Source organism: Dendrobates tinctorius, unplaced genomic scaffold (assembly GCF_039654945.1).
Source record: "Dendrobates tinctorius isolate UK_male_01 unplaced genomic scaffold, ASM3965494v1 ptg000143l, whole genome shotgun sequence".
Classification (NCBI taxonomy): Eukaryota; Metazoa; Chordata; class Amphibia; order Anura; family Dendrobatidae; genus Dendrobates; species Dendrobates tinctorius.
In genome coordinates this window covers 3,208,959-3,231,378 of record NW_027361810.1, presented here as the reverse complement: position 1 = coordinate 3,231,378, position 22,420 = coordinate 3,208,959, and the positions used below count along the sequence as shown (strand labels likewise).

Genomic DNA, 22,420 nt, shown 5'->3' with positions numbered 1-22,420 from the left:
CTGAAGTCATCACAACACCCCCCTGATGTGGACGTGAGCACTTTCCAGATGATCCCTTTAATGCATAACTCTGATCAATGACTTCAGTTTAGCTCCACTGTCTACTGGAGTCTACAGTAGTCTGAACTATACCCCTCCTGTCTCATTAGCTCAGCTGCTGCTCTGAGCCTCCCCAATGGAGGATCAGGGAAGATACAATGTGAATAGCCCCATTGACTATAATGGGTCAGCGGTCTGTCCATAAACACATACAGCTCTGCTTTACACTGCAGCTCTGCTTAGTCTCGTAGTAGTTACAACCCCCCCCCCCCCCAGTGGTGCTCATGTGATTGTGGGGGTCTGACATACTGACTATTGAATGTTATACACCAGATTACTCTACATATCGTGAAGAATCCTGCCGGATTTGTCCACGTTTCCGGAATATTCCTTGGTGGCTGTGTGTCCTCATTGCAGACACATCAGGGATACATGTGCTCGCAGCAGGCGATGCAGATACGTGTGCATGCAGCAGGCGGTGCAGATTCATGTGCACGCAGCAGGCGGTGCGGATTCATGTGCACGCAGTGTGCGGTGCGGATACATGTGCTCGCAGCGTGCGGTGCGGATACATGTGCTCGCAGCGTGCGGTGCGGATACATGTGCGCGCAGCGTGCGGTGCGGATACATGTGCGCGCAGCGTGCGGTGCGGATACATGTGCTCGCAGCGTGCGGTGCGGATACATGTGCTCGCAGCGTGCGGTGCGGATACATGTGCTCGCAGCGGGCGGTACGGATACATGTGCTCGCAGCGTGCGGTGCGGATACATGTGCTCGCAGCGTGTGGTGCGGTGTGGATACATGTGCTCGCAGCTGGTGGTGCGGTGTGAATACGTGCTCGCAGCGTGCGGTGCGGATACATGTGCTCGCAGCGGGCGGTGTGAATACATGTGCGGTGCGGATACATGTGCTGGCAGCGGGCGGTGCGGTGTGAATACATGTGCTTGCAGCGTGGTGTGGGTACCTGTGACGGTAGTGGGAGGTGCGGATACATGTGCTCGCAGCGTGCGGTGCGGATACATGTGCTCGCAGCGTGCGGTGCGGATACATGTGCTCGCAGCGTGCGGTGCGGATACATGTGCTCGCAGCGTGCGGTGCGGATACATGTGCTCGCAGCGTGCGGTGCGGATACATGTGCTCACAGCTGGTGGTGCGGTGTGAATACGTGCTCGCAGCGTGCGGTGCGGATACATGTGCTCGCAGCGGGCGGTGCGGATACATGTGCTCGCAGCGTGCGGTGTCGGTACATGTGCTCACAGCGGGCGGTGCGGTGTGAATACATGTGCGGTGCGGATACATGTGCTGGCAGCGGGCGGTGCGGTGTGAATACATGTGCTTGCAGCGTGTGGTGTGGGTACCTGTGACGGTAGTGGGCGGTGCGGATACATGTGCTCGCAGCGTGCGGTGCGGATACATGTGCTCGCAGCGTGCGGTGCGGATACATGTGCTCGCAGCGTGCGGTGCGGATACATGTGCTCGCAGCGTGCGGTGCGGATACATGTGCTCGCAGTGTGCGGTGCGGATACATGTGCTCGCAGCGTGCGGTGCGGATACATGTGCTCGCAGCGTGCGGTGCGGATACATGTGCTCGCAGCGTGCGGTGCGGATACATGTGCTCGCAGCGTGCGGTGCGGATACATGTGCCCGCAGCGTGTGGTGCGGGTACCTGTGACGGTAGTGGGCGGTGTGGATACATGTGACGGTAGTGTGGCAATCCTGCTGTATCAGGAGGACAGGGATTAGATTTTAATTTCAGGCTACGTACATTCCCTGCGCCAAGCGTGACCCTGAGAGGAGCTGACGGCAAGCAGAGAATCCGGCACATTATTGATTCGTTACACAGACATTATGTATTATGTTACCTCCTCTGCTCAACACAAGTGCAAAAAATCAAAGGTCAGAAGCTGATGAGGAAATCCTTACAGTTTCCAACACCTCTGCTTGCTGTCAGGCAATAGAAACTCTGGTCCATTTTACATAGTTAGCAGTCTTGTTACCAAAAAAAAAGTAAAATGCAACCAAATGCGCCAATTTGCTTAAGTGGCGTAGCCAGGAGGGCAGGAAGTCTGGAAGTATTTAATATGGCGTCATGTCCATAATGTGATGGTGCTGCCAATCCACAGCCTCAGAGGTAATCTTTACTTATATGAGAGGGACTATTGATGCTGGTGATTGGCTGCAGCGTTGATATGAACATGAGGTCATCACTGCAGGTTTGGCGAGGAGCAGTGGTAGAGCGCTGGGCGAGTGAATGGCACACCGTCACATTGTACAGTGCTCCGCACGGTCCAGCTGTGTCCATGTTGCACTCAGTTCTGAGCCTCGTCCAGATGATGGTTGGTTTTCAGGTGTTAGGGACATAAATACAGAAATTACTGTGCCCTTTTTAAAAAAAAAAAAAAAAAAAAAGAATCTTTTGGGTATTTTGCGCCCTTGAAATTGAGTTGAAAGTTGCCTGATGCTTTAAAATGTTGCACATTTATCTTCTGCACAAAAAAAAAAAAAAAACCCGCTGCGGGTGTAGTAACGTACATTTCTACTAAACATTATAACTTTTTGAAAAGATCCAAATGAAGAATTAGTCGAGAACATCTGGACTTATGATCGTTCTCTATGCCCACGGCGATGAACAAATAATAAAGGTGTCCGAAAGCTTAAAAAAAAAGATACAAAATGGATAAATTAGGCAAAGAAACAAATGAGAGAATGGCTCAAAAAAAGACATAAATGATGGTGCATCGGCCTCTGGTGCAGAACGCCATCTGGTCAGCGTACGCCGGTGACTTCTCTCATTCCCCTGGGCTTCACTTCTACCCAGAACAGTCCGGCCTCAGACTCTTATCGACCCTCGTGGGTGAGATTCTGGGCCTCATCCTGGCAGTGCTTGCAGTGGCGTTAGGAGGCCATCAGTCGTGGGGGGCATAACTACAATATCTGTGGCCGGACTCTTATGTCGCTGGTGAGATCTGCCTGTGTGGCAGCTCACTAGCGACCACTTAGCGATGCACCAGCGATCCTGACCGCGTCATATCGCTGGTGCATCGCTAAGTGTGACAGTACCTTTACTGGTGACTGACTACGGCTGTATGACATAATGGTGGCTGTTTGGCACAGAGGAGCACCCCTATCATACACACCCCCCCCCCATCATGGCTGAGTGCCCCCCATACATCCAGCCATGGCTGATCATGTGACTGTGACCTTTTGCTCGCCGGACGCAGTAACGTTTCCAGACTCCGCTCACGTGTTGCTCTTTATTAATCAGATGATCACACGTATTACTGATTAACGGATTTTATATTCGCAGGACTACAGGGAATGTAGAGGATTGGGGCTCAGTCGGTGCGGTCTCTACACCCGGTGACAATACATATGGACGGGTTTGATCAGGATGAGCGAGCCCTTGCAGTTATGGTCGCAGAGCTTTTTCCAGTGCAGAAGCCCCTTATTGTTGAGGTGGGCATCGTAGCAGGAGTCGTACCACCAGCCGCCGCCGTAATTATTGGCGCAGTTTGTATTGTAGAGCCGGTCGTTGTCATCATCGTGGGTCGAGAACCTCATGTTGTCGTGTAGGTTTTTGTGGGTCCCCGCTGACATGGCGTCCCCAGCGTCTCCCTCGTATGTCCCCAGCCTCAGGCGGTACTTGTCCGCAGCGGTGGTCAGGTAGAAGCTGTCGTAGTCCGCCGTCTTGGTCCTGTTCTCAGAATCAACCAGGAGGAACCGGACTTTGTTCCACTTCTGCTCCGTTAACAGATTGATATAGTGATTGCCGAGGTAATGATCCAGCTCGATGTTCCCGAAGCCGTACTCGTACCCTGTCCACGGTTCGCTCCAAGTGATGTTTGTGCCGAGGCTGTTCCTCTGGATGACGGTCCAGCCCCCGCAGTCATACATGTAGCACTGGACTACGAGGTAAGGGGAGCCCACCGGCTGGATCACGTAGACTCCGCTCTTCCTGTGCCCCAGGAGGTAGAGTTCATCACAGTCCCTGGTGAAAAAGACTGAAAGAGACCAAAACTAATGAAACCATCAGGACGTTCACAGATCAATTATACGGACGTTGTGCGGGTGGGTGACCGGGGGGTCCAAAGACCCCTCTGGATGCCTGAAGTTACACCCCACTCTCCGCAACACCCAGAGGTCAGGAATTTGGAGGGTCCGTCCTGGAGAAGAGATTAGGAGCAACTTGGCCCCAATGAGCTATAGGGGGCGCTGTATACTGGGGGGTGCTCTATACTGGAGGATGGTGGGAATTACCCCATCGTTATCACCTATGTAGGAGAAGCCAGTAGTGGGATGGACATCGGACCCTCTTAGGGCACCATCATATTAATCATCGTTGCCATAAGCCGTCTCGCGTCTATTACACAGAACAATAATTCTGGAGAAACCCAACTCGGAATATTTACTAATATTAAAGAGCTTTTCTGATTTTCTATGTGAAACTTTGGGGTAAGATCTCTGCTTGATGTCAGTTTATAAAAGCAAGTTTACTTACATTTAGGGACTGAAAAACGAATCCTCAGCGTCAGCAGCCTGGACTCCGGACTAATGGTGTGAGCCCGTCCAGGAGAGAGCCGTGCGGCTCACAGAGGATCGCCGGTAACAAACCCTCAGCATTAGGTCTGGACAGACGCAATGACTGCTCATCTCACTGTCAGCAAGCAGAGATCTTAAAAACAGTGAGGAAACACAAAGGGGCCGATTCATTATGATTGGGGTTGTACAGTCTGGGTGAAGGGGCCGCGGAGGGGTAAAATGCGCCAAAGTCATTATAAGGGACATGTCGCTTAATAAACCTCCTGCCCCTCCCCAGAAATGGCGCTAGAGTCAGGGAATGGAGTGACGTTTCTAGGGAGCATCTCTAAAGTGTCTGCTGCACCCCTGTACCACCCATCCTAAGGCCACCGTGGTGAAGATCTCAGGGCTGAAGACAAAAATATGTCATAAAACTGTAAAAAAGTGATTTACATGTAACATACGGAACTGTGCAAAGGACTTGGGCAGGAGCTGAAAAATGCTACAGAGTACAGGCTCATTCACACACCAGTATTTGGTCAGTATTTTGCATCAGTGTTTGTAGCCAAAGCCAGGAATGGAACTTACCGAGAAAAACTATGATGGAAAGACTGACGGCTGATCTTTGTTTAGGAGACACTCCTGATTTTGGCAAATACAAATGCTGGTGAAATTCTGATCAAAAATACTGATGTGTGAATGAGGCCTAAGAAAGGTATCAAAGCCAGAAGAGGTAATAGTTTTGTCAATTAACAAAATAACAGAAGAGATCCCCGAACCCCATCATCCAATGTCACTAGGACAAGGAGTCCTGGGGGGGTGATGATCTGGCCCCTGCAGCCCCGAACTCCCATCATCTGATGTCACTAGGATGAGGAGTCCTGGGGGTGATGATCCGGCCCCCGAACTCCCATCATCTGATGTCACTAGGATGAGGAGTCCTGGGGGTGATGATCCGGCCCCCGAACACCCATCATCCAATGTCACTAGGACGAGGAGTCCTGGGGCGGTGATGATGCGGCCCCCGAACACCCATCTTCCGATGTCACTGGGACGAGGAGTCCTGGGGGTGATGATCCGGCCCCCGAACTCCCATCATCCAATGTCACTAGGACGAGGAGTTCTGGGGTTGATGATCCGGCCCCCGAACACCCATCATCCACTGTCACTAGGACGAGGAGTCCTGGGGGTGATGATCCGGCCCCCGAACTCCCATCATCTGATGTCACTAGGACTAGGGAAGTCCTGGGGGTGATGATCCGGCCCCCGAACACCCATCATCTGATGTCACTAGGACTAGGGAAGTCCTGGGGGTGATGATCCGACCCCCGAACACCCATCATCCACTGTCACTAGGACGAGGAGTTCTGGGGTTGATGATCCGGCCCCCGAACACCCATCATCCAATGTCACTAGGACTAGGGGAGTCCTGGGGGTGATGATCCGGCCTAGCAGTATGTCTGCCTCTGACTGATGGACCGCCGATGGATGACTATTCCCCAGTCAAACTCGTGCAGTCTCTTCCTAGTGCGGGGGTCTTACCTTTCCGCTGTCGTAGATCGTTATAGTTGATGATGGTGCCCACATCATCGATCATTTTGATATTAGCAATCAGCGGATTTGCCTTTTGATTGGGATCATTCCCCTCATCCGTCCAGGAGACGGAGACACCCGACAGCATCAGGCAGCAGCAGGTCCACAGCTTTACCGGCAGCATCCTGGCACTGGGAGATCTGGGCCCAAACACTCAGACACGTACAAAAAAAAGCTTTTTATATCCGGTGAATGAGGGAGCGGCCATGAAGGTTAATGTTCGAGTCTCCAGCTGTGAAGTGGGACCCAACCAGGAATAAAAGTCCTGTAACTCCAGAGCAAATATCCCTGTAAGGGCGCCAGGGCAGCTCCGGGACCAAGCACGTGCGGATCCGCAGATTGGACGTGGCTGATGGGTCGGCGCTGTGTTTGACACCTGTCGGGTGGGGGGACATTTATTGTCTGAGGACCTGGTAAAAGTTTATTACTACATTAAACAGATTTATGAGACATTTGGCCTCATCCGCCTGCTGCCGACACCTAAGGGCTACAGAATAATGAAGTATTTCCCTAAACGAGGAGTCATCTTCCACATCTCCAGAATCTGCTCTTCAGCCCCCAATACTGACCCCTATCTGCTGCCGATCTCCATCGACAGCGCCGCTCCAGTCTCGACAAGTCACTCCAAAGAAGCTGCGTTCTATATTAGACCTGTATGGAGTCAAGAATCTGTCATCCGATTCTCAGGGGGCCCTAAGTTCAGCTCTGTCCCACCCTTATGTTTTACACTGCAGCTCTGCTCTATCAAGGGAAGCTTTTAGCAGTTACTTCAGCTTGTCTGCACTGTCTACTAGAGTTTGAGGAAGCACAAAATGTTTCATCAGAGGCTCAGACTCTTGTCTGTTTCTTTCCCATACTTTACACTGCAGCTTAGTTCTGTGACATGGAACTTAGCTACATTGTCTGCTGGAGTCAGGTAGTGTGAAATCTGAAGTCTTTTGTATAGCTGGAGCAGAGCTGCACTTTATGTCCGTGCCGGTAGTGACCGGGGCTGTGCAGTATTATACTCCAGAGCTGCACTTTATGTCCATGTCAGTGGTGACCGGGGTTGTGCAATATTATACCCCAGAGCTGCACTTTATGTCCATGTCAGTGGTGATCGGGGCTGTGCAGTATTATACCCCAGAGCTGCACTTTATGTCCATGTCAGTGGTGATCGGGGCTGTGCAGTACTATACCCCAGAGCTGCACTTTATGTCCATGTCAGTGGTGACCGGGGCTGTGCAGTATTATACCCCAGAGCTGCACTTTATGTCCATGTCAGTGGTGACCGGGGCTGTGCAGTATTACCCAGAGCTGCACTTTATGTCCATGTCAGTGGTGATCGGGGCTGTGCAGTATTATACCCCAGAGCTGCACTTTATGTCCATGTCAGTGGTGACCGGGGCTGTGCAGTATTATACCCCAGAGCTGCACTTTATGTCCATGTCAGTGGTGACTGGGGCTGTGCAGTATTTTACCCCAGAGCTGCACTTTATGTCCATGTCAGTAGTGACCGGGGCTGTGCAGTATTTTACCCCAGAGCTGCACTTTATGTCCGTGTCAGTGGTGACCGGGGCTGTGCAGTATTTTACCCCAGAGCTGCACTTTATGTCCGTGTCAGTAGTGACCGGGGCTGTGCAGTATTATACCCCAGAGCTGCACTTTATGTCCGTGCCAGTAGTGACCGGGGCTGTGCAGTATTATACTCCAGAGCTGCACTTTATGTCCATGTTAGTAGTGACTGGGGCTGTGCAGTATTATACTCCAGAGCTGCACTTTAGGTCCATGTTAGTAGTGACTGGGGCTGTGCAGTATTATACTCCAGAGCTGCACTTTATGTCCGTGTCAGTGGTGACCGGGGCTGTGCAGTATTATACCCCAGAGCTGCACTTTATGTCCGTGTCAGTAGTGACCGGGGCTGTGCAGTATTATACCCCAGAGCTGCACTTTATATCCGTGTCAGTGGTGACCAGAGCTGTGCAGTATTAAACTCCAGAGCTGCACTTTATGTCCGTGCCAGTAGTGACCGGGGCTGTGCAGTATTATACTCCAGAGCTGCACTTTATGTCCATGTTAGTAGTGACTGGGGCTGTGCAGTATTATACTCCAGAGCTGCACTTTATATCCATGTCAGTGGTGACCGGGGCTGTGCAGTATTATACCCCAGAGCTGCACTTTATGTCCATGTCAGTGGTGACCGGGGCTGTGCAGTATTATACCCCAGAGCTGCACTTTATATCCATGTTAGTCGTGACCGGGGCTGTGCAGTATTATACTCCAGAGCTGCACTTTATGTCCATGTTAGTAGTGACTGGGGCTGTGCAGTATTATACTCCAGAGCTGCACTTTATGTCCATGTCAGTAGTGACCGGGGCTGTGCAGTATTATACCCAGAGTTGCACTTTATGTCTGTGTCAGTGGTGACCGGGGCTGAGCAGTATTTTACCCCAGAGCTGCACTTTATGTCCGTGTCAGTAGTGACCGGGGCTGTGCAGTATTATACCCCAGAGCTGCACTTTATATCCATGTCAGTGGTGACCGGGGCTGTGCAGTATTATACCCCAGAGCTGCAGTTTATATCCATGTCAGTGGTGACCGGGGCTGTGCAGTATTATACCCCAGAGCTGCACTTTATATCCATGTCAGTAGTGACCGGGGCTGTGCAGTATTATACCCCAGAGCTGCACTTTATATCCATGTCAGTGGTGACCGGGGCTGTGCAGTATTATACCCCAGAGCTGCACTTCATGTACATGTCAGTACAGTAGTGACCGGGGCTGTGCAGTATTATACCCCAGAGCTGCATTTTATATCCATGTCAGTGGTGACCGGGGCTGTGCAGTATTATACCCCAGAGCTGCACTTTATGTCCATGTCAGTGGTGACCGGGGCTGTGCAGTATTATACCCCAGAGCTGCAGTTTATATCCATGTCAGTGGTGACCGGGGCTGTGCAGTATTATACCCCAGAGCTGCACTTTATGTCCATGTCAGTGGTGACCGGGGTTGTGCAGTATTATACCCCAGAGCTGTACTTTATATCCATGTCAGTGGTGACCGGGGCTGTGCAGTATTATACCCCAGAGCTGCACTTTATATCCATGTCAGTAGTGACCGGGGCTGTGCAGTATTATACCCCAGAGCTGCACTTTATATCCATGTCAGTGGTGACCAGGGCTGTGCAGTATTATACCCCAGAGCTGCACTTCATGTACATGTCAGTACAGTAGTGACCGGGGCTGTGCAGTATTATACCCCAGAGCTGCACGTCATGTACATGTCTGTGGTGACCGGGGCTGTGGAGTATTATACCCCAGAGCTGCACTTCATGTACATGTCAGTGGTGACCGGGGCTGTGCAGTATTATACCCCAGAGCTGCACTTTATATCCATGTCAGTGGTGACCAGGGCTGTGCAGTATTATACCCCAGAGCTGCACTTCATGTACATGTCAGTACAGTAGTGACCGGGGCTGTGCAGTATTATACCCCAGAGCTGCACGTCATGTACATGTCTGTGGTGACCGGGGCTGTGGAGTATTATACCCCAGAGCTGCACTTCATGTACATGTCAGTAGTGACCGGGGCTGTGCAGTATTATACCCCAGAGCTGCACTTTATGTCCATGTCAGTGGTGACCGGGGCTGTGCAGTATTATACCCCAGAGCTGCACTTTATATCCATGTTAGTAGTGACCGGGGCTGTGCAGTATTATACCCCAGAGCTGCACTTCATGTACATGTCAGTACAGTAGTGACCGGGGCAGTGGAGTCGGAATCGTGCAGCGGAAATTGAGGAGTCGGAGGTTTGGCTCACAGACTTCACAGTTAAGCGCAAAAGCAACAAGTAATGCCCAATATGGCGGGATTAATCTCGGACCGGTTTCGTATAGTGGAGCCCACTGGCAACTTACACAATGGACACACCTAGATCTTTGGGACATTTTGGGGTCATTTATGGGTTGCACAGGGGCCACACAGCGGGGGGCAGTAATAGGTGGGCACAGTGCTGGAATTGATAAATGTGTCTGTGTAGTGAAACAGCTGGAAGAAGTCATCGTGGTGGTCTGGGCCACACAGGAAAAGTCCAACACTCCATCACAAAGTCCTGTCAGTGTACGTATCCGGACTGTCATCCTCTATAGGGGCTGCGGGACTGGGGTCTACCACAACACGGTCACCATATGGTGGTGATACGGTCCTTGTATAGTGTTTCTAGTCAGTTATCGGCTGAGGGGGCACTGTACCCATTAGGGATGGGGCATATTCTCTGCGCAGTCAGGTGGAGCCCACCTAGATGTGTTTGACCCCCGCTACCCTGTGCCAAACCCTCAGCTCTGCCCCTGGTGTCTTATCATTAATAAAATATGCTGCTACTTTCTGTAATAATGGAGTTATTCCCGCCTTTGCAATTTACCACTCGTTAAAATTTGCAGTCGTCCTTGACATATTAACACCTTTCTGTTGTTTACAGCTTGTTGCCTAGGAGACCGACCACCACTGCTGTCCAGCTTGTAAGCACTGCTTGGATTAGGATGTAGCAGGGCGCTCCTGTGATCCTGGCTAGCTTCATAACAGCACTTACAAGCTACAAAAAAAAAATCTTGCAAGCACTGCGCATGTTCTGCTCTCCAGCAGCAGTGGTCTGTCTCCAAGACGACGAGCTGCAAACAAAAGAAAAGTGGAAATATCTGAAGAATGGCTGAAAATGTTAACAAGCAGTAAGTCTCATTATCCCATGATATCCATCTGCAGATGGGAAAAACCCGAAAATAATTGTCCCAGTGAGATAAGAATCGACGTAGTTACTGGGCGGCCATTACCTGCCCCCTGCAGAGGAATATCCGGCACCTTCAGCCCCTGCGGAGCCCCAGTATTATTCCACACCGGGGAGGACTACAGAGCTAATCTACGGCCCACCAGTGTAATGTACCGTGCATACACCCTGCTGGTAGAGGGGCCCCACGCCTGGCACCAGGGGCCACACAGACAGGAGAGCCCCTCTGCAGAATATTATATGGGCCCCTCTGCTGCTCCTCAAAGCACAAACGCTCCTGCATTGGAGAGGATAGTGGCCCCTTTACCCTTCGGGCCCCTGTGTGGCTGCACAGATTGCACCAATGGGTGGTCTGCCTGTGTTGTGGGGGATGGGGGCACACGTTCTGCGTTGCTGATTATATCATTTTCTTAGAAGATTCCAGGGGTGCAAATATTTCAGGATTTCTGGGGCTTGAACAGTCACTGGCCTCTATACGGCTCGCCTTCCCCTTATTTTGGACAGATCTGAAAAGGTTAACTAGTTCTCCTGATGAGCCGACAGAGGAGGAAGCCGCGTCCTTTATGGCCGGTGCCCGCTTTATGATGCCAGCTGGTCGCCCGGGATAAATGAAATATAAAGTTATCATAAACTCTGCTCACAAACATCGCCGGGATCTTCCTCCAAATTTTACAGACCTATAAAATATTCCAGGCGTTTAATATGAGCGCAGTGCGGCCCCGGAGACGCTGCGAGGAGCGGATGCCTGCGGTCCCAACGTAAGTGCCCGCCGGGGAGGAGAAGGCATGGGCGGGGTAGAGGTAGGATGTATGGAGCAAGATGTAATGTGGCCGGTGAGCTGTGGAGAGAGGCCGGGGGGGGACGCATTTAGGAATTAGAACTTTTACAAAACTCGCAAAGTCACTAGAAGTGGAGACAAGTGAAACGTGCGGCAAATAACAGCGACGCTCCCATGAACAAAACCGACTGCAGAAAGTCTCCACGAGCGAATATGCGTTTTTTTCCCTCACGGTTTTCTGCAAACATCTGCGGTTTTATTTATTAACACTTTTCAGTGAAGATTTGATTCATCCTTTTTTAAAGTGCAAAAATATTGAAGTTTCAAAGGGAATAACACAAATGTTGTAGGAGAATACTGCGCAGGTAAGCGGGGTCTGGAAACACACATCGGAGGGGTCTAGAAACGCACAGCGGTCGGGGGCTGGAAACACACAATGGTCGGGGTCTAGAAACGCACAGGAGTGGGGGTCTAGAAATGTACAGCAGTGTGGGGTCTAGAAATGCACAGGAGTCGGGGTCTGGAAACGCACAATGGTCGGAGTCTGGAAACGCACAGCAGTGGGGGTCTAGAAACGCACAATAGTCGGGGTCTAGAAACGCACAGGAGTCGGGGTCTGGAAACGCACAGCAGTGGGGGTCTAGAAACGCACAATAGTCGGGGTCTGGAAACGCACAGCAGTGGGGGTCTGGAAACGCACAGCAGTGGGGGTCTAGAAACACACAGGAGTCGGGTCTGGAAACGCACAGGAGTGGGGTCTAGAAACGCACAGCAGTGGGGGTCTAGAAATGCACAGGAGTGGGAGTCTAGAAATGCACAGGAGTCGGGGTCAAGAAACGCACAATGGTCGGGGTCTAGAAACGCACAGCAGTGGGGGTCTAGAAACGCACAATAGTCGGGGTCTAGAAACGCACAGCAGTGGGGGTCTAGAAATGCACAGGAGTCGGGTTCTGGAAACGCACAGCAGTGGGGGTCTAGAAACGCACAGGAGTCGGGGTCTGGAAACGCACAGCAGTGGGGTCTAGAAATGCACAGGAGTCGGGGCCTGGAAACGCACAGCGGTTAGGGTCTGGAAACGCACAATGGTCGGGATCTAGAAACGCACATTGAAGGGGTCTAGAAACGCACATTGAAGGGGTCTAGAAACGCACAATGGTCAGGGTCTAGAAACGCACAGGAGTCGGGGTCTGGAAAGGCACAGCAGTGGGGGTCTAGAAACGCACAATAGTCGGGGTCTACAAACGCACAACAGTCGGGGTCTGGAAACACACAGCGGTTGGGGTCTAGAAACGCACAGGAGTCGGGGTCTGGAAACAAAGCGGTGGGGGTCTGGAAATGCACAGTGGTGGGGGTCTAGAAACGCACAGGAGTCGGAGTCTGGAAACGCACAGCGGTGGGGGTCTAGAAATGCACAGGAGTCGGAGTCTGGAAACGCACAGTGGTGAGGGTCTGGAAATGCACAGTGGTGAGGGTCTGGAAACGCACAGGAGTCGGGGTCTGGAAACGCACATTGGTGGGGGTCTAGAAATGCACAGGAGTCGGAGTCTGGAAACGCACAGCGGTGGGGGTCTAGAAATGCACAGGAGTCGGAGTCTGGAAACGCACAGTGGTGGGGGTCTGGAAATGCACAGTGGTGAGGGTCTGGAAACGCACAGTGGTGAGGGTCTGGAAACGCACAGTGGTGGGGGTCTGGAAATGCACAGTGGTTGGGGTCTGGAAACGCACAGTGGTGGGGGTCTGGAAATGCACAGTGGTGGGGTCTAGAAATGCACAGGAGTCGGAGTCTGGAAACGCACAGTGGTGGGGTCTGGAAATGCACAGCGGTGAGGGTCTGGAAACGCACAGTGGTGGGGGTCTGGAAACGCACAGTGGTGGGGGTCTGGAAACACACAGCGGTGGAGGTCTAGAAATGCACAGGAGTCGGAGTCTGGAAACGCACAGCGGTGGGGGTTCAGAAATGCACAGGAGTCGGAGTCTGGAAACGCACAGTGGTGGGGGTCTGGAAATGCACAGTGGTGGGGGTCTGGAAATGCACAGTGGTGGGGGTCTGGAAACGCACAGTGGTGGGGGTCTGGAAACAGCGGTGGGGATCTAGAAAGGCACAATAGTCAGGGTCTAGAAATGCACAATAGTCGGGGTCTGGAAACGCGAAGTGGTTGAGATATGGAAACACAACGGTTGGGGTCTAGAAATGCAAAGCGGTTGAGATCTGGAAACACACAGCTGTCAGTCTAGAAACGCACAGCAGTTGAGATCTGGAAACGCACATCTGTTGCAAGTGTTCATGAATCATAGAATCATAGAATCGTAGAGTTGGAAGGGACCTCCTGGGCCATCTGGTCCAACCCCCTGCTCAAAGCAGGATTCGCTAAATCATCCCAGTCAGATGTCTGTCCAGCCTCTGTTTGAAGACTTCCATTGAAGGAGAACTCACCACTTCTCGTGGCAGCCTGTTCCACTCATTGATCACTCTAACTGTCAAAAAGTTTTTTCTAATATCTAATCTGTGTCTCCTCCCATTCAGCTTCATCCCATTGCTTCTAGTCTTTCCTTGTGCAAATAAGAATAAAGTTGATCCTTCTACAATGTGACAGCCCTTTAGATATTTGTAGACAGCTATTAAGTCTCCTCTCAGTCTTCTCTTTTGCAAACTAAACATTCCCAAATCCTGCAACCTTTCCTCATAAGACAGGGTTTGCAGACCGGTCACAGATGAAATCACATCTGTTTTTCTTGTCTGTTAAAATGCAGATTTTCTTCATTAAAAAACTGCAGCATTTCCGCTACGTGTGAACACGGTTGCAGCGTTGTTCTGGCTCGTCAGGTTTAGTACATCTGCCCCATTCTAGTCTATATCCAGAGGCTGCGCACAGACTAACATAGCTCACAGCTGGGCATTTGCTACAGTTGCATCCAGTTCCAGCAATGCTCTGTGAGCCGCCACTTGAAGCTGCTGCGTTTTACCACCATGGATACATTGTAACAAACCATCAGCACAGGTGCAGTCTTGCTGCTGCTGTGTTTCTCTCAGAGCACGTTATCCAGACTGGATATAATTGTTACAAACCCTCAGCTGTGACAGACATTAGGTCTGGATAGGTTTTCAGCCTCTGATGTTCCTATTCACTGACAGCAAGCGCAGGTTTTGTCTAGAGCTGATTGCCATGATACCTGTTCTGTGTTCTCCTCAGGATGACTCCTCGGTGGCCCTTTGTCCTGGGCGTCCTGCTCACCTGGACCCTTGTGAGATGTGAAGCTTTCACCTTCGTGTCCCGGGCAGAGTTATATTCCCAGCTCGCTAACAGACACGTGCTGAGCCTCGCACAGCTGCAGCAGCTGCACAATGTGCCGGCGGCCGGGGTGCTCCGAGGTGAGTGCCACCATCGTCAGTTGGGTCACACATAGGACGACGTCTCCTCCGGTGATGAGGGAGCGACCGCCGAGCGGTGCGGGCCGATACACTAAGGCTGTGTGCACACGCTGCGGTTTTACCTGCGGTTTTACCTGCGGTTTTGCCCTGCGGTTATTCATCTCCTCAATGGAGGAGATGGCAAACCGCAGCGGAATCCGCAGAAAGAATTGACATGTCAATTCTTTCTGCGGATTGAAAACCGCAGATAATCCGCGCGGAAAATTCCGCACCGTCTGCACTGCGGTTTTTGATTCCCATAGGGAATCATGGTACTGTACACCGCAGCAAAAACTGCTGCGGGTCCGCAGCAGCCAAAACCGCTGCGGAACCGCAGCAAAATCCGCAGCGTGTGCACACAGCGTAAGTGCTGAATCAATGCTACAGAGAATCTATATAGAAGAGCCACTCGCTGTTCACACGTTCAGGCTCTGTGCAGGCGTCCAAAGACGATAAATGGTTAAAGAAGTGTCCTGTTTTCAGGCGTCTTCTGCTTGGACCCGATCGCTGGTTTATATTATACAAAAAAAAACGCTGGCAACTAAAGAAACCGCAAAAAGCGAAACAAGTGCAAAGATGTTAGAGGCGCAGGTGTGTGAAAACTGAGTGGGTTTGTGAACATCTAAAAGACGTCATGTGCACTCACCCTAAGGCTGTGTGCACACGCTGCGGATTCTGCTGCGGTGTACAGTACCATAATATCCTATGGATATTAAAAATCGCAGTGCAGACGGTGCAGATTTTTCCGCACAGTTTTCCTGCGGTTTCTAAACGGCAGAAACAATTGACATGTCGATTCTTTCTGCGGATTCCGCTGCGGTTTGCCATCTCCTCCATTGTGGAGATGAAAAACCGCAGGGCAAAACCGCAGAGCAATCCGCAGGTAAAACCAAAGGTATTTTGGCCTGCAGATTTACATGTGGATTTTACAAAATCCGGGCGGCCAAATCCGCACCCCAATCCGCAGCGTGTGCACGTAGCCTTAGGCTGTGTTCACACGCTGCAGATTCTGCGGCGTTGTACAGTACCATTAAAGTCTATGTAACATGCAATAGGCAGTGCACATGCTGCGGATTTCTCCACGCAGATTTGCTGCGGATTTGAATCCACAGCATGTCAATTCTTTGTGCAGATTCCGCTGCGTTTTTACACCTCTTCCATTATAGGAATCCGCAGTAAATCTGCACTAAATCTGCAGGTAAAACGCAACGTGTGCACATACCCTTAGGCTGTGTTCACACGTGGTCTCTTTGCTGCATTTTTTTTCTGCACCAAATCCTGCTTTCTTGGGAGTAAAGAAGCTGCAGAAAAAAGCAAGTTTTGCGTTTTTTTTTTATGTTGCATTTTTGTCATGTTACGTTTGTCTCTTGTGCTGATAAAGTTTAGTGAAAAAGAAAATCATATTCTACTTCATAAGGTTTTGGCCCAAAAAATACAGCAAAACCGGACCCCTGCGTTTTTTCACCACCAATGCTCTATTCTGCAATAAAACATGCAAAGCCCAAAGTCCTGAGGCCAAAACCCAAGAGCGGGAGATTTCTGACAGTTCATAGACTTTACTGTAAAACGCAGCTGAAAATTTGCATAAAAAACATTTGCTGCTTCCAAACTGCTGCGTTCTACATCCCAAGCTCAGTGGATGGATTTATAGAAATCCCACAGTGCTCCGATTTACCGCTGCGCACACTCCCCGCAGGATTACAAACCGCAGAACGGTAATTTCAGCAACGGAGACGCGTCGTTTCCTCCATAGCCAATCATTCCATGCAGTAGACTGTGTGATTAGAGAATACACGATCATGGGCACGCAGCCTAAGGCTATGAGCAACCGTAGTTGGAAGTGCTGTGGATTTTTCTGCACGGTTTTTGAAAAATCCGCAGGTCAAAATACCTGCGGTTTCAGACCTCTACAATGGACGAGGTGTGAAACCGCAGCGGAATCCGCACAAAGAATTGACATGCTGTGGATTGTAACCCGCAGCAAATCCGCGTGGAAAGATCCGCAGCATGTGCACAGCGTTTTTGGTTTTACCATTGAAAACAATGGTACTGTACAACGCAGCAGAAACTGCTGCAGACCCACAGAGCCTGAAACGCTGCAGATCCGCAGTAGAATCCGCACGGTGTGCACATAGTCTTATGTGGCTGATGCTCCAGTCACCTCCAAAGCTGCATTCACAAATTTGCCAGAATGATGTAACAGCTCAGCTCTAACTACTGTATATAACTGTGCACTGAACTCCTGCTGCATCTAATCACAGCAAACGGGCAGAATTATAAATGCAGCTCTGGTTGTGGCTAGAGGTTTGGGTACATTGTAACTAGTCTATCCTCACATGCATTTTTTCTGTCTTTTTTTCTGCACCAATAATGACAGTAGTGGCTGGAAAAGTGCTGCGTACAATACAAATTTTGTTTTAGTCTTTTTTTTGTTTGTTTGCATTTTTTACTTATTCATTTTTAAAGGGTTAAAAGCGCTGCAAAAAACACTGAATGAATTGATATCATACATCCGGACTCAAAATACACACGAAAAAACGCAGAGAGTCCAGAAATGGTTCTGTAAAATGCTGCACGTCTTACCAAATACAATGCGTAAAATATGCAGCAAAACGCCGTGTGTGAACATAGCCCGAGAACACGTCCGGGTGACACATCCCGGTGCGGTCTGTTTTTTCCTCGGACCCATCGGTTATAAATACCAGTCCGTGAGACTCGGCGCTCGTTCTCATCCGTTTTGCTGTTCGGCCTCGGCCATTAACGTCTCTGGGGATCCATATAGTAAAACGAAAAAAGTGGTTTGGTACCGTGTTAGCCAGTAGAAAAAAATATATAAAGTGCTCTCAGTGAGAGAAACAAAATAGGAATCTTGTGGGTATGATACCTTTAAATGGCTAACAAATAATAGTGAATGTTGTTACAAAGCAAGCTTTCGGGCCTGCTTACGTCCCTTCATCAGGCTGATTGGCGCACAGGAGACGCGTCGTGCTCTGGAGTGAAAAAAACAGAAACAACAAGGACGACACCGGAGAAAAAAACGATTTTTGTCTCATATGCTGAGATCAAAGGAAAGTTCACGGGAGCGGATAAAAACAGTTTCGTTTTTTCATCCATACAATTTCTCATTCATCTTTAGTCTGCTGCCGCCCTTCCTACATCAGCGGTCAGTAACATTTACGAGAACCGTTTCCTGTGATAAATGACAATGTGTGGGCTCATTCCACATGCGATCGCCCCAATGTTCCTCTCTGGGGCCGATCACATCTGTATCTTCTCCTGCCGATTCGGCAGCACGCTGCGATTACACCCGAGAGTCGGACCGCTCGCACTTCTACAAGTCTAGGGGTGTGAGTGATACATCGCACTGCACTCGGATGTCACCCCGTGTGCCGGCAATGGAGGAGATGGAAAAATGACCGCTGTGCGGCGATACCGGAGCACGGACGCTCGGCTCACGCTCGCAGCAGCTGAGGGTCATTAGCTCTCGCATCCGATGTCATGCACTAATAGGACCCCGGCCTATCTGTGAATATCGGATGCTGGACGGGTGGTCCGCATGAGCGACGATTCTTTTCTCGGGCACCCATAGACCCACTTTTCATGGTCAGCGCTTGAATCGATAACACGGCGGTGTGACCGCAGCCTCACATCCATGTGTGATTGAAGCAGAAATGACTTATTCTTTTGTGTATTTAAACATTACATATAAGTTTTTTCATCTTTTTCTTAGAACTTGTGGCCAAAGATTGCAGAGCGGCTTACCTGAACATGAGACGGACCAGTGGGCTGTATGTGCTGTGGCCTAAGGCCTCCCCGCCAATGGTGGCGTACTGTGACCTGAGTCCGGAGGGGGCTGGCTGGACCATCCTGCAGAGGAACTCGCTGCAGGCCTCCATGGCTTTTGGGTCTCATAACTGGGACCAGTACAGAAATGGCTTCGGTGATCTGACGGGGGACCACTGGTTGGGTAATGACCTGATCCACCACCTTACCAAGCACAGCCCCTTCATGGTCAGGATCCTGCTGGTCGACGGACAGGGTAACAAATACCATGCCGACTATTCTAGCTTCAGGGTGGACAGTGAGGGGAACGACTACAGCCTGAGGTTGGGGGACTACTCCGGGGATGCGGGGGACGCCCTGACCACCATAAATGAGTCAGGGACCCATGACAACATGAAGTTCTCCACCATAGACAGAGACAATGACCGCTGGAGCAAGAACTGCGCAGAGGCCTATGGAGGAGGGTGGTGGTTCGACAGTTGCCACTCCGCTCTGCTCAATACTGATGGCACCATGTACTGGGGGGGTCTGTGTGACCAGAACCGGACCTGCCGGGCCTCGAGTATCATGGTGAAGCCAGGCAGGAAGAACTGCTCCCGCCAACCGCTGCCCGGAGCCGGGGAGTAGTACCCCAATCATTACAGCCAGTCGTAAATCATCCGCCCCCACGTGTGAGGCCCCCACAGCAGAAATGTTGCTCCGGACCAGATCTCCCCTGATTCCATGTGATTACAGTGTAACAATAAATCGGCAGCTTCGCAATGTCGCCATCGGCCGCTCTGGTTTCTTAGTGGTAGGAGAAGTTCTACAAATGTCGAATATACAGTGTCTGCTCACAGCTGAGGGGCTGCTACAATTACATTCATCCTCCAGATACTCTGTAAGGCCCTCGTCACACGTCCATGGAAGACACCTATGTGAAAAACCGATACTGGTGTCACCAGTGTTTGCCATCTGTCTGTCACTAGTGTTTTTCCAGTATGGATAAAAAAACAGAAATAAAAAAGCTTCTCCTATACATTGCAATGTGAAACATGTACAGCACACGGATCGTACGGGTGCAACACACGGATCGTACACATACAGCACACGGGTCGTACAGGTACAACACACGGATCGTACAGGTATGACACACGGATCTTACACATACAGCACATGGATCGTACAGGTATGACACACGGATCTTACACATACAGCATACGGATCGTACACATACAGCATACGGATCGTACACGGATCGTACAGGTACAACACACGGATCGTACACATACAGCACACGGGTCGTACACGGATCGTACAGGTACAACACACGGATCGTACAGGTATGACACACGGATCGTACACATACAGCATACGGGTCGTACAGGTACAACACACGGATCGTACAGGTATGACACACGGATCTTACACATACAGCATACGGATCGTACACATACAGCATACGGATCGTACACGGATCGTACAGGTACAACACACGGATCGTACACATACAGCACACGGGTCGTACACGGATCGTACAGGTACAACACACGGATCGTACACATACAGCACACGGGTCGTACAGGTACAACACACGGATCGTACAGGTATGACACACGGATCTTACACATACAGCATACGGATCGTACACATACAGCATACGGATCGTACACGGATCGTACAGGTACAACACACGGATCGTACACATACAGCACACGGGTCGTACACGGATCGTACAGGTACAACACACGGATCGTACAGGTATGACACACGGATCGTACACATACAGCACACGGGTCGTACAGGTACAACACACGGATCGTACAGGTATGACACACGGATCGTACACATACAGCACACGGGTCGTACAGGTACAACACACGGATCGTACAGGTATGACACACGGATCGTACACATACAGCACACGGGTCGTACAGGTACAACACACGGATCGTACAGGTATGACACACGGATCTTACACATACAGCATACGGATCGTACAGGTATGACACACGGATCTTACACATACAGCATACGGATCGTACACGGATCATACAGGTATGACACACGGATCTTACACATACAGCATACGGATCGTACACGGATCGTACAGGTACGACACACGGATCTTACACATACAGCATACGGATCGTACATGGATCGTACAGGTACAACACACGGATCGTACACATACAGCACACGGGTCGTACACGGATCGTACAGGTACAACACACGGATCGTACAGGTATAACACACGGATCGTACACGGATCGTACAGGTATAACACACGGATCGTACACATACAGCACACGGGTCGTACAGGTACAACACACGGATTGTACACATACAGCACACGGATCGTACACATACAGCACACGGATCGTACAGGTACAACACACGGATCGTACAGGTATAACACACGGATCGTACACGGATCGTACAGGTATAACACACGGATTGTACACATACAGCACACGGGTCGTACAGGTACAACACACGGATCGTACACATACAGCACACGGATCGTACACGGATTGTACACATACAACACAAGGGTCGTACACATGCAGGGACCCAAGATGTGAGGCCTATGCAGGGGCGGACATACACATGTGGTCAAAATTGTTGGTACCCCTCGTTTAATGACAGAAAAACCCACAATGGTCACAGAAATAACTTGAATCTGACAAAAGTGATAAATAAAAAATCTATGAAAATGAACAAATGAAAGTCAGACATTGCTTTCAGCCATGCGTCCACAGAATTTTTTAAAAATAAAACTCCTGAAATAGGTCTGGACAGAAATGATGGTGTCCCTGAAAATAATGTGACAAAAGGGCCATGTTACATCGTGGTGTGTCCACTAATGATCATCACAGGGGTCTACAATCCTGGAGTCAGTGAGTGGCCGGTATAGAGGCTACAGATCCTCACTGTGCTGTGTGGTGACACGGTGTGCATCACACTCACCATGGACCAGAGGGAGCGAAGGAAAGCGTTGTCTCAGGAGATTAGAGAGAAAATTATAGACAACCATGTTACAGGTAAAAGGCTCTATATTCACAGATGGAAAAATGAAGCATTGCAAGAAAAGAACACTGTCCCTACTGTAAAACATGGAGGAGGCTCTGTTATGTTCTGGGGCTGCTCTGCTGCATCTGGCACAGGGTGTCTAGAATCTGTGCAGGGTACAATGAAATCTCAAGACTATCAAGGGATTCTAGAGAGAAATGTGCTGCCCAGTGTCAGAAAGCTTGGTCTCAGTCGCAGGTCATGGGTCTTGCAACAGGATAATGACCCAAAACACACAGCTAAAAACACCCAAGAATGGCTAAGAGGAAACATTGTCCTATTCTGAAGTTTCCTATTCTATGAGCCCTGACCTAAATCCTATTGAGCATCTTTGGAAAGAGCTGAAACATGCCGTCTGGAAAAGGCGACCTTCAAACATGAGACAACTGGAGCAGTTTGCTCTTGAGGAGTAGTCAAAATACCTGTGAGAGGTGCAGAAGTCTCATTGACAGGTACAGGAATCGTTTGATTGAAGTGATTGCCTCAAAAGGTT

General features: G+C 50.4%; 2 protein-coding genes across 2 annotated transcripts; one reads left to right on the top strand and one right to left on the bottom strand.

The window, feature by feature from the left end:
* Positions 1-3,279: 3,279 nt before the first annotated feature.
* On the bottom strand, positions 3,280-7,221 carry LOC141049159 (fibrinogen-like protein 1-like protein). The gene is made up of 2 exons (XM_073545324.1): positions 6,100-7,221; positions 3,280-4,040 (listed from the first exon to the last, which is right to left on the bottom strand). The coding sequence occupies exons 1-2, from the start codon at positions 6,272-6,274 to the stop codon at positions 3,391-3,393; spliced, it is 825 nt and encodes a 274-aa protein (XP_073401425.1). The 5' UTR covers positions 6,275-7,221; the 3' UTR covers positions 3,280-3,390.
* A 4,002-nt stretch (positions 7,222-11,223) lies between these two features.
* Positions 11,224-19,897, top strand: LOC141049157 (fibrinogen-like protein 1-like protein). Its single transcript, XM_073545321.1, has 3 exons — positions 11,224-11,664; positions 14,876-15,054; positions 18,824-19,897. The coding sequence occupies exons 1-3, from the start codon at positions 11,609-11,611 to the stop codon at positions 19,501-19,503; spliced, it is 915 nt and encodes a 304-aa protein (XP_073401422.1). The 5' UTR covers positions 11,224-11,608; the 3' UTR covers positions 19,504-19,897.
* The last annotated feature ends 2,523 nt before the right edge of the window (positions 19,898-22,420 follow it).